At 49.9% G+C, this 12,960-nt stretch overlaps 1 protein-coding gene across 2 annotated transcripts in view; it reads right to left on the reverse strand.

Moving 5' to 3' along the window:
- The window catches only part of LOC146829372 (uncharacterized), a 188,477-nt gene that overhangs the window by 36,221 nt on the left and 139,296 nt on the right, over positions 1-12,960 (reverse strand). Inside the window, exon 7 of one of the 2 annotated variants that reach the window (XM_085606685.1) lies at positions 3,454-3,602. The exons of the other annotated variant lie outside the window; for it this stretch is intronic. Coding sequence (XP_085462811.1) covers positions 3,454-3,553 — 100 coding nt within the window. The 5' untranslated portion in view covers positions 3,554-3,602. The remainder of the gene's footprint in view (positions 1-3,453; positions 3,603-12,960) is intronic. 2 annotated transcript variants of the gene reach the window in all.

Consider the following 12,960-nt stretch of genomic DNA (forward strand, 5'->3'; position numbering starts at 1 on the left):
ATTTGCGCAAAATGACAGTTCTGCATTTAGCATAATTTCATGCAATGTTGTCATGGGTTTGCATAATTTCATGTGATTATTTGAAAGCATATTATGTGAATTTCACACACCACCACTCTCGCCATCATAGAAATGTGGTTCATTCCCACATTCTTGCATATTCTAGATGTCTTTCTTCACACTGGCTACAGCATCCATCATGCAGAAAGCGCACATTAGAAAGTAGGAGTTATTGCTGTCATCCATAAGTCCTCCAGGTCCTGCGCCCAAGGCAAGTAATACTCAACTCTATGGAGGTGTAATATGTAATTTACCACTCTCAGCATCTCAGACCGCCACCTTCCATCCCAACCAAAGGCCTCCCAGGCAGAACAAGGATTTCACAGATGAATTCTCAGATCTCCATGCTACCTCCTCCATCCAACATGCCAACACTGCCCACTTGGGTCTTTTTAACCATCCAGATAACATAAGCTAAAAATAAAAATCATTATACACCATCTTCACTCTCATTGACACACTCAAAGTAGTGAAGCATGTCACGCAACCAACACACTCCACAGCCTGCATCCTTGACCTTGTCTTCTCAACATCATCAAAAATTCAGTGCAAGCCACTTATACCCCTGGACTGGACTGGCCACTTCACCATCCCTATCTCCCATACTAGTGTCTTAGCAACAAACTTTTTATAAGGATGATGTCATTCACTAGTCCTTTAACAACGCTCTCTCTTAAGAAGCTCTTTCACCACTCCTCACCATTGTCAATAACATAACATGTATATTTGTAAAGCGTACATTTCCCAGTACGGTATCTTGGTGCTGAATAAAAGATGTTTATAGTTTCCCAACTTAATGGTACTCATTTTATCGACCTCAGAAGGATGAAAGGCTGAGTGGACCCGCCGGGATTTGAACCTGTAACCATGAGGTCAAACACAGGTCCCTACAGTGGACACACTAGTCCACTAAGTCACCAGATTCGGCCTCAATGCCTTCCTCACTCAAGGTATCTTCACAGATAGCATCAAGACAGGGGAAATCATCCCACTCCTTAAAAAAAGCCCACTAGACCCTGATGAACTTTCCAACTACAGCCCACTTGCCAACTACCAGCCCTTCATTTACCTACCATTCATCTGCTTTGTCAAAGAAATCACCACCCCTGAGGCCTCAGTCAACATCATCAGCCCCACGTCCGGAACACTGTGACAACTTCTTCCACAGCAAAATAGCAAACATCTAGAGTAAATTCGAACACCACCCGGATCCCAGAGACCTAATCACTCACCTGCCCACAACCTACCAATACGGACAATTGACCAAATGGAAAACACTTACTTGAGAAGACACTGCAGCAATCACCCAGACTGTACACTCTGGGGCCCCAACATATCCATGCCCCCATCACATCTACAACATGGGAGGTTCACCGATCAGCAATACCCTCACCCACCATGAACAACTCCAACAGATCTGTCACTTTTCCAGAAGACTATAACATGCAGCAGTCAAAGTCCTCCTCAGAAAACCATCAGCCAACCCAAACGAGCTGAGCAACTTCCATCCCATCTCACTGCTCCCCTACCCAGCCAAGGTGATGGAGACGGCTATCAACAAAAAATTCACCTGCCACCTCAAACTATACCACCTACTAGACCACTCCCAATCAGGATTCAGAAGTAACCATAGCACTGAAACTGCACTTATCACAGCCAAAGACAACATATGAACCATTCTGAACTGAGAAGAGACTGTAGCCCTCATCCTGCTCAACCTCTTCGCAGCCTTTGACACGGTCTCTCACAAACACACATCAGAAGACTCCACAACATCCAAGGGCTGACCCTCAACTGAATAGACTCCTTCCTCATGGGAAGAACAGAGACAGTCAGACTAGCACCTTACTCATCGGCATCCAAGAACCTGATCTGTGGAGTCCCTCAGCGTTCATCTCTCAGTCCCATCTTGTTCAAGATCTACATGACTTTGCTCGCTAACATCATCAGATTCCAAGGCACAACTATCATAGCCTACGCCAACGAACCCAAACTCATCCTATCCCTGACCGACAAGACAACCACCACCAGAACCAACTTCACCAATCGAATGATCAAGGTAGCAGAATGGATTAAAAGTAACTGCTACAAAGCGGAAGCGGAAGTGCTGGACTTTGGAAATAAGAATCTACCAGGTAGCCTACAGAGCTAAAAGCCAATCAAAACCCACCGACCACATCAGAAACCTGTAAACCTTCTTGGACGATAAACTCAACATGACAGTGCAGTTCAAAGCAGTTAGCTCCTCCTGCATCCACATCTACATATGCTTCACAAGATCTTCAACAGGCTGCCCCAGAACACCAGACGTACCATCACATAAGCACTCATCACAGGTAGACTTGACTACAGCAATGCACTCTACACCAGGATCTCCAAAGAGCTCCTACACAGACTCCAGGCCTATCCGAATGCTGCAGCAAGACTCAACTGCCTACGTAGCATCCACATCTCACCACACCTCAGAGAGGTCCACTGGCTCTCCATAGACAAACACAGCCAATTCAAACTCCTCGTGTACACATACAAAGCACTTCACAACATTGGACCAGCATACCTGAACAACTGCATACACTTTAACTAGCCGACCAGATACCTAGGCTCAGCCACACACACCCCGAATCCACAAAAGCAGAACTGCAGGTTGCTCAATTACATCACACCCCAAATCTGGAAAAACCTCCCTAGGCACATCAGAGCCTCCTCCTTGCTTTTTGAAATCTGCAAGAAGCTGTACTATTGCCTCTTTGACTAACCCTGAGGGCCTAGCACCTACACTCCTGCTCAAGTGCCTGGATACCCTCACAGGTGCTTAGTGCACTGCACAAATCCACATAACAACCTTCCAAGGCACATTATGTATTACGTATCCCACCCTATGCAAATTCATAGATTTTTTTTAATGAATAGAACAATCTTGACATCATTTATATGTAAAATATCCAAAAAGTGCAAAGAAATATACAAAATGCTACAATGCATAGTAAAACTCTTTGTAAATAACAAAGGCCTCCACTACCCAGAACCCATAGCATGAGCAATGCCATAAAGTATAAACCATCTAAAAAACCTAATTAATTTCATATTCAACATCAAACTACAAAAATTCAAACCAATATATGTATTTATAAATATTGTCTTACGTTTTTTGCTAATCAATGTAACTTAAAATTTCTAATTAAACCACGTCCAAAAACACTGATAAATACAACAATTTACAATATATTTTATACATAAATATATAGAACGAAACCAATAACACATATTTTAATAAATCCAAAGCAGCATAAATAATATATAAATCCAAAATAAAACTTTTAAAAGACAATTTAGTACAAAGGAGAATCATAGCAAATATATTGCACCCAAAAAAAAGAAATTAAATCTACTTACAGTTTTGTACCATATGTCCATGATACTTCTCAAATCCACCAAAAACAAATCCAAAGATATAGAGAAAAAGTAACCCCAGGACATCAAAATGAAATGTCATAAAGCCAATTTACGAAATGATTCCAGAGACCTAGGAAACCATAAAATATCTACAAAATAAAAAAATACATTTAAAAATCAATCTAGAGAAACAAAAATAAAAGGAACTTTAAATGTAATATTGGTTAAAATATAAACAAAATCATTTCCTTTTAAAAATTGTATCTAAAAATAAGGAAAGACTTCCACTCTGACTGACCAAATAACCTGTAAAAAGCACAACATGCACACACTCACATAATATACACCTCAAAAACATAACAAACAATATAAAACACATTTTCAAACTATACTCACATCATAAAAATAAGTAACTAAAATAACTACAATGCATACACTATACCAAGGCTTACCTCACTTAACTGCATAACTGTATAACACAACATAACACAAAACGACACAGCGTCATAAATCAATACACTATTCTACACTAACTTCCCATACTCATATGCCCCTAACCCCCCAAACTCCAGATAGGAATGTAAATGTAACACTCTTTGTTAGACCTGTCAGCCCTTTGGGTGGTCCCTCCTCATCATTATTTATTTTGTCCCACTTTTGCCTCAAACCCTGTTTGAATTTTTCCTTTTTGGGAACCACCAGACTTTTTCGTGTTGCTGCAGATTCAGGGAGCCATTTTAGCTACCCCTGAAACTTCTGTCTGGAGGCCTGAAGCACAAAATGGTGGCCACCTGTGACATCACCAGCATCCACTGGAACCTACCAGCACCTTCCAGAACATTCCAGAACCCTGTGACAGTTGGAGGCGGTTTAGAATGTTGGGAAGCTAAGAGGGAGAGTTGGCAGTTGGAGCTGGCAGTTGGAACCTGACTGGTGAAGGGAGAGCAGCACAACAGTGAAGGAGGAAGGAGTGAAGCAGCAGGGGTGGAAACTTGTGCCTGGAGTGGGGTCCATAAACCCACCCTTGATACTAGTCCCTACTGATGGATCCCAGCCTGTAGCCCTGTGTGGGAAGAAGCCAGAAAAACTCATCCTAAGGACCTGGACAGCAGGAACAGGCCTTAGAAGCAGAAAGCAGCAAGATCCTGACCTGGAAACTGGTTTCCCTGGAGTCCGGCGTCGAGTAGCCTAAGACCTGGAGCCCGAGGTGGAGAAGCGGCGCTGACTGAAGAAGCAGACGTCGTACCCGGAGCCGCCTGAGGTCGTGAGAGGGCGCCGACGGAGGTCGTGAGGAATACCAAAGGTCGAGGAGGAAGTTAACCGAGGTCGAGTGAGCGGCGTCATCGGAGGAGTGAAGTCCACCCTCCGGAGTCGTCGGAGACCGAGGTGAAGTGTACCGGAGGTCGGGAGTGAGGATTGCACTCCAGAGTCGCCCGGAACCTGAGAGGAGGAGCACCGGAGGTCGGGGGTGAGGATCGCACCCCGGAGTCGCCGGAAGTCGACATCGAGGCCAGGCCGGCCGACGTCATCGAAGCCGAGAGCGCCATCGGACCGGAGCCGCCCGAAGTTGACATCGAGTAGAGACTGCCCGACGCCGTCGAATCGGAGGTCGAGATCGAACCGAGGCCGCCGACATCGGACCGGACCCGCCTACCGGCGTCGTCTAGAACTGACATTGTGCCGAGGCCGCCGAGACCGAACCGGAACCGCCTCACGGCATCGACACGACTCCAGCGGCGTCGGAACATCAGAAAAAGGGCAGTAAGTGGAGTAGAGGGCGCCTAAGGCCCTGTGGAGACCTGAGAGACTGCTCTAAGGGGCTAGGGAGGTGCTGGAACCAACCTGACTGTGCCAGGGGTGAATTGGGACTAACCTAGAGAGGTTGTGTGGAGAGAGAAAGCCAGGGCACTGGTATTCCCCCCTTGATCTACCTCAGTTTAGGCCTCAGCCTTGTCCCAGCCAGGGAGTAGAACCCCTCCAGCCTTCCACAACCCTACAAGCTGTGCCTGGGCCAAATCAGCCCTTAGGACTTGAAAAGTGATCTGATTACATGAGTGTTGCTGTATACTCCTAATTATTTATTGGGGGGCCCTGTATTTATTGTGGTTAACCTATTTATTGCTTCACTATATTTATTGGTCCACAGGACTTGTTGGTGTACAATATTTATTGGTGACAGAATTTATTGCCTCAGAATATTTAATTGCCTGTATTACCTGCACTGTTATTTATGTCCTTTATATTTATGATCACCCCTATTTATTGAATCTCCAGACAGTATTTATTTGATCTGCACTATTTAAAATTTGTATATTGTGATTGACTTATTTATTTTCTCCAATCAGCAACTAAGAGAAAAAGCAGATAAAGAAAGTTATTTTCATAATTTTTACGGTGTAGAGTCGTTTTTGGAACGGATGCACGCATGGTTATTGTTTGGGTATGTTGTATGCTTAGCACGGAGCCTGATACCTGACCACTCGAGCCAAGCTACCACAGTGTGTCCGGAAGACCACCACCACCCCTTCTAGTGTGGGAGTGGTTTTCCAACATAAATTGGTGTTCAGTGGTGGGATAGAGCTGTGCCTACGCATACTCAACAATAACTGTGGGTAGTCCATAGGCCTACACCGGGAGTTTTCTCAAAGCGGCCTTCCTAATTGTGGGTTTTTGTTTTTTCCAAATTTACTCTGGTGGTGGGAGGAGGTATTATTAAAGGTACCCCCCTGCATAGTTACTGCACAAAAACCTGTCCTCTAACCTGAGTGGGCAAGATGGAGTTTGTACTAGAAAATCTAGAAACGTACACTGTGGCCCAACTCAGGGAGTTTTGCCAGCGGGAGGGGGTGTACTGTCCCCCAGGAGCAAAGAAGGGTGCACTCCAAACCAGCTTAAGGGCTTGGGGGGAGGCACGCCGAGAAAGCAAGGCTGAGGAGGAAGACAGGGATGGAGAGCCTGACCCCGAGGGGGCTGAGATGTACCAACCTGAGGTGGGGAACCTGTCAGCAGGGCCCAGAACCATTTCTAGGAAGGGCAGCAGTGCCTCTAGCGGTGGCTTGTCTGAAGTGGAGCTAACAGACCGGAGGGAGAAAAGACAGCTCACATGGGACTTAGCAAGGCTGGAAAAGGAGAAGGAGGAGCAGAGGATGGCCCATGAATTACGACTGAAAGAAATAGATCTTCAGATCTTGAGAATCGGGGCACAACCTGTTCCTAATGGTGGCAGCCAAACCCAAGAGATCACCAGGGAACCTAAACCATACCTGCCAAAGGACATAGTAGCTAGCTATGGAGTGGGCGACGATATCGCCAAGTGGCTAGCGGCCTATGAGGTCTCACTGAGGGCCCATGGGGTTCCAGAGAAGTACTGGGGAGGGGGATTGTACAAGTACATGCCTCCAGCTGGTAGGGATGCTTTATTGGCCCTCGAAGAGGATGAGCAGACCCACTACCCCACCATGAAACTGGCGCTCATCAGAAAGTTTGGACTAACACCTGAAAAATACAGACAGAAGTTCAGGGGTAGTCACAAACTGGGCACGCAGAATTGGGTGGACTTCCTGGACTATGCAAAGAAGGCAATGGAAGGTTGGATTCAGGGCAGTGAAGTGAGGAACTACGAGGGGCTGTTTGACCTAGTACTGAAGGAACACCTGCTCGAGAAATGTTTCCCTGAACTGCGGCAACACCTGGTGGATAGCAAGCTGACCAGTCCCCGGAAGCTTGCTGAGGAGGCGGACATTTGGGCTAGTACCCGGGTGTCCACAAGGGGGACTGGAGGGGATACACAAAAGGCCGGACAGGGCGCCCCCCAGAAGAAAGAGGGAGGGGAAAAGAAAAAGGAGTTCTCCAAAGGCCCCCAAAATAACTTCCAAGGGAAGGGAACAGGATTCACCCCTAAGGCTAACCCACCCAGAAACCCTAATCCTGGCCAGAGTCAGCAGCCAAGGGTTGTCCATTGCTACGAGTGCGGTGGCGTTGGACACTATAAAGGAGATCCGAAGTGTCTGAAGCGACCACCCCCTCCCATTGGAGGAAAGACCCCCGGAGTAGCTAGTGTAGTGCTCGGGGAGGAGATGCCCTTAACTAAGGGAAGGGAGTGGGCGGGTGTCACTTTAGTGTCCCTGGGAGAACGGGAGATGGTTCCTAAGATCCAGGTGCCCGCAAATACCGCAAAGTATGGGCAATGGGTCACCATCAACGGCCAAAGAGGGGAGGCTCTGAGAGACACAGGAGCCAGTATGACTATGGTGCGTAGCCAACTGGTGTCTCCAGAGCAGGTAATTCCCGATGTACTCCACCCAGCCGCGATGGCTGACGGCAGAACAGGCCACTATCCAGTGGCCGAGGTTCCCTTTGAATGGGGGGGGGTTGCAGGTTCACTTCGAGTTGCCGTAAGCCCTGCCGTGCCAGTCGATTGTCTGCTGGGGAATGACATGGAGCACAACGCTTGGAAGGAGGTGGAATACCGGACTCACACTGAGATGCTGGGTACACCTGACTGGGCCTGTGTTAGCACAAGGTCCGCGACTACCCGAAGAGGGAGTTCATTTCGGCTGGAGCCTGGAACAAAGGCCCAGCCGGCTGCCAGTCAAGGGAAGAACCGAGGACAGGAGGAGCCTGCCTCGGCGTCCCCACCCCGTAGGTCGGATAGGCCACCGGAGGTGGTGGACCAGGAGTCTGCGGTGGGGGACGTTACCAACCTGGAGGACCTACCCATCCCGGCCGAGTGGCATGTGGAGGGAGGCCCGTCCAGGGAGGAATTCTGCCAGGGCCAGAGGGAGTGCCCTACCCTTGAGGGGCTGAGGCGTCAGGCCGAAGCCCAGGCAGCAGGGAACGTTGAAGGGAACTACAGTGTTTACTGGGAGGATGGCCTCCTCTACAGTGAACCCAAGGCACCCCTACACGGATCGTCACGAGCCTTGGTAGTTCCTCAACGTTATCGAGCCTTCCTTCTGGAGTTGGCTCACGAGATACCATTGGCAGGACACTTGGGGCAAGACAAGACCTTCGCCCGTCTTGTCCCACACTTTTATTGGCCTCAGATGAAAGTGTCGTCCGATACCTACTGCCGGACCTGTGTGTCTTGCCAAGCCAGTGGGAAAACAGGGGTGAAGCTGAAAGCTCCCCTGGAACCACTTCCTGTCGTTAGCACCCCCTTTGAAAGGGTGGGCATCGACATTGTGGGTCCATTAGATCCGCCAACTACAGCTGGCCACCGGTTTATCCTGGTTCTGGTGGATCATGCCACACGGTACCCAGAGGCAATACCTCTGAGGACCATAACAGCACCTGTTGTGGCAAGGGCCCTGATGGGAATCTTTACCCGAGTGGGTTTTCCCAAGGAAGTTGTGTCCGACAGGGGGACCAACTTCATGTCAGCGTATATGCGGGCAATGTGGAAGGAGTGTGGAGTGACATACCGGTTCACAACTCCTTACCACCCCCAGACCAATGGTCTGGTGGAGAGGTTTAACAAAACCTTGAAGGGCATGATCAGAAGTCTGCCTGAAAGCCTGCGGAGGAAATGGGACGTCCTCCTACCCTGCTTACTTTTTTCCTACAGGGAAGTGCCACAGAAGGGAGTGGGCTTCAGCCCCTTCGAGCTTCTGTATGGGCACCCTGTACGTGGACCTCTCAACCTGGTGAGAGACGGATGGGAAAGAACTCCCAGAAAGCTTCCCCAGGATGTGGTGAGCTACATGCTGGCCTTCCGGAGCCAAATGGCTAAGTTGTGGAAGCAAGCTTCTGACAACTTGGAAGCCAGCCAAGCAGTGATGAAGGCGTGGTATGACCACAATGCTCACCCGGTGGAGTTGGAGCCTGGCCAGAAAGTGTGGGTGATCGAACCGGGAGAGCTTAGTGCCCTCCAGGATCGCTGGTCAGGACCCTTTGAGGTGTTGGAGAAGAAGGGTAAGGCTACCTACTTGGTGGACCTGAAGACCCCTCGTCAGCCCCTGCGGGTGCTGCATGCCAACCGCCTCAAACCCCACCACGAGAGGCCCGAAGTCATCTTGATGATGGTGACTGACGGAGGAGAGGACGTGGAAAGCGAGCCTCTCCCTGATCTGTTTGCGTCTCAAGAGAAGGATGGGTCGGTGGAGGGAGTGATTCTCTCCCCATCTCTAACTCCTGAACAGCAGGAGGACTGTCGCCAGGTCCTGGGGCAGTACTCTTCGTTGTTCTCCCTTGTCCCGGGTAGGACTCACCTGTGCGTCCATGACGTGGACACAGGAGACAGCCCACCTGTGAAGTCCAAGATCTACCGGATGTCAGACAAGGTGAAGGCCAGCATTCACAGTGAAGTCACTAAGATGCTGGAGCTAGGAGTGATCGAACCTTCTAGCAGCCCCTGGTCCAGTCCGGTGGTGTTAGTACCAAAAGCTGCACCACCGGGTGCCCAACCAGAACTGAGGTTCTGTGTGGACTATCGGGGACTGAATTCAGTGACCAAAACTGATGCTCATCCGATCCCTAGGGCGGATGAATTGATTGACCGGCTGGGAGCTGCCCAATATCTAAGTACCTTTGACCTTACTTCAGGGTACTGGCAGATCTCTTTGACTGATGGAGCAAGGGAAAGGTCAGCCTTCTCCACGCCCAATGGCCACTACCAGTTCTGTGTGATGCCCTTTGGGCTCAAGAACGCACCTGCCACGTTTCAGCGCCTGGTAAACCAGATCCTCACCGGAATGGAGAGTTTCTCTGCTGCTTATCTGGATGACATAGCCGTCTTCAGTAACAGCTGGGAGGATCACTTGCGTCACCTGCAAGCTGTTCTCCAGGCCCTGAGACAAGCTGGATTGACGATCAAGGCCAGCAAGTGCCAGATCGGGCAGGGGTCGGTAGTGTACCTTGGACACTTGGTGGGTAGGGGAGCGGTGCAACCCCTCCAGGCGAAGATCGAGGCCATCATGGCCTGGGAACCCCCCAAGACACAGACTGAGGTCCGAGCATTTTTGGGCCTCACGGGATACTACCGCCGCTTCGTGAAGGGGTACGGTACCATCGTAACCCCCCTCACGGAGCTCACGTCCAAGAAACAACCTCGACGGGTAGTCTGGACGGAGGCTTGTCAGCAAGCCTTTGAGAGATTGAAGAAAGCCATGTGCGAGGCCCCGGTCTTACGGGCCCCAGACTTTTCCAAGGAGTTCATTGTCCAGACAGATGCATCAGAACATGGCATTGGGGCAGTGTTATCGCAGCTCAACGAAGAGGGTCTGGATCAACCCGTGGTCTTCCTATCCCGGAGACTACTTCCCAGGGAACAGAAGTGGAGTGCAATAGAGCGTGAAGCCTTTGCAGTGGTATGGGCTCTGAAGAAGTTGCGGCCATACCTGTTTGGCTCGCACTTCCTAGTTCAGACCGACCACAGACCCCTTCGTTGGCTGATGCAAATGAAGGGGGAGAATCCCAAGTTGTTGAGGTGGTCTATTTCCCTACAGGGAATGGACTTTCAGATGGAACATCGGCCTGGAGTGGACCACGCCAATGCAGACGGTCTCTCAAGGTATTTCCGCCTTAGTGATGAGAACTCCCAAGGGGTTGGGTAGCTCTCCCCACTTTCAGCTGGGGGGGACGCGTGTTAGACCTGTCAGCCCTTTGGGTGGTCCCTCCTCATCATTATTTATTTTGTCCCACTTTTGCCTCAAACCCTGTTTGAATTTTTCCTTTTTGGGAACCACCAGACTTTTTCGTGTTGCTGCAGATTCAGGGAGCCATTTTAGCTACCCCTGAAACTTATGTCTGGAGGCCTGAAGCACAAAATGGTGGCCACCTGTGACATCACCAGCATCCACTGGAACCTACCAGCACCTTCCAGAACATTCCAGAACCCTGTGACAGTTGGAGGCGGTTTAGAATGTTGGGAAGCTAAGAGGGAGAGTTGGCAGTTGGAGCTGGCAGTTGGCACCTGACTGGTGAAGGGAGAGCAGCACAACAGTGAAGGAGGAAGGAGTGAAGCAGCAGGGGTGGAAACTTGTGCCTGGAGTGGGGTCCATAAACCCACCCTTGATACTAGTCCCTACTGATGGATCCCAGCCTGTAGCCCTGTGTGGGAAGAAGCCAGAAAAACTCATCCTAAGGACCTGGACAGCAGGAACAGGCCTTAGAAGCAGAAAGCAGCAAGATCCTGACCTGGAAACTGGTTTCCCTGGAGTCCGGCGTCGAGTAGCCTAAGACCTGGAGCCCGAGGTGGAGAAGCGGCGCTGACTGAAGAAGCAGACGTCGTACCCGGAGCCGCCTGAGGTCGTGAGAGGGCGCCGACGGAGGTCGTGAGGAATACCAAAGGTCGAGGAGGAAGTTAACCGAGGTCGAGTGAGCGGCGTCATCGGAGGAGTGAAGTCCAGCCTCCGGAGTCGTCGGAGACCGAGGTGAAGTGTACCGGAGGTCGGGAGTGAGGATCGCACTCCGGAGTCGCCCGGAACCTGAGAGGAGGAGCACCGGAGGTCGGGGGTGAGGATCGCACCCCGGAGTCGCCGGAAGTCGACATCGAGGCCAGGCTGGCCGACGTCATCGAAGCCGAGAGCGCCATCGGACCGGAGCCGCCCGAAGTTGACATCGAGTAGAGACTGCCCGACGCCGTCGAATCGGAGGTCGAGATCGAACCGAGGCCGCCGACATCGGACCGGACCCGCCTACCGGCGTCGTCTAGAACTGACATTGTGCCGAGGCCGCCGAGACCGAACCGGAACCGCCTCACGGCATCGACACGACTCCAGCGGCGTCGGAACATCAGAAAAAGGGCAGTAAGTGGAGTAGAGGGCGCCTAAGGCCCTGTGGAGACCTGAGAGACTGCTCTAAGGGGCTAGGGAGGTGCTGGAACCAACCTGACTGTGCCAGGGGTGAATTGGGACTAACCTAGAGAGGTTGTGTGGAGAGAGAAAGCCAGGGCACTGGTATTCCCCCCTTGATCTACCTCAGTTTAGGCCTCAGCCTTGTCCCAGCCAGGGAGTAGAACCCCTCCAGCCTTCCACAACCCTACAAGCTGTGCCTGGGCCAAATCAGCCCTTAGGACTTGAAAAGTGATCTGATTACATGAGTGTTGCTGTATACTCTTAATTATTTATTGGGGGGCCCTGTATTTATTGTGGTTAACCTATTTATTGCTTCACTATATTTATTGGTCCACAGGACTTGTTGGTGTACAATATTTATTGGTGACAGAATTTATTGCCTCAGAATATTTAATTGCCTGTATTACCTGCACTGTTATTTATGTCCTTTATATTTATGATCACCCCTATTTATTGAATCTCCAGACAGTATTTATTTGATCTGCACTATTTAAAATTTGTATATTGTGATTGACTTATTTATTTTCTCCAATCAGCAACTAAGAGAAAAAGCAGATAAAGAAAGTTATTTTCATAATTTTTACGGTGTAGAGTCGTTTTTGGAACGGATGCACGCATGGTTATTGTTTGGGTATGTTGTATGCTTAGCACGGAGCCTGATACCTGACCACTCGAGCCAAGCTACCACAGTGTGTCCGGAAGACCACCACCA

This window comes from Triturus cristatus, chromosome 5_2, assembly GCF_964204655.1.
Source record: "Triturus cristatus chromosome 5_2, aTriCri1.1, whole genome shotgun sequence".
Lineage (NCBI taxonomy): Eukaryota > Metazoa > Chordata > Amphibia > Caudata > Salamandridae > Triturus > Triturus cristatus.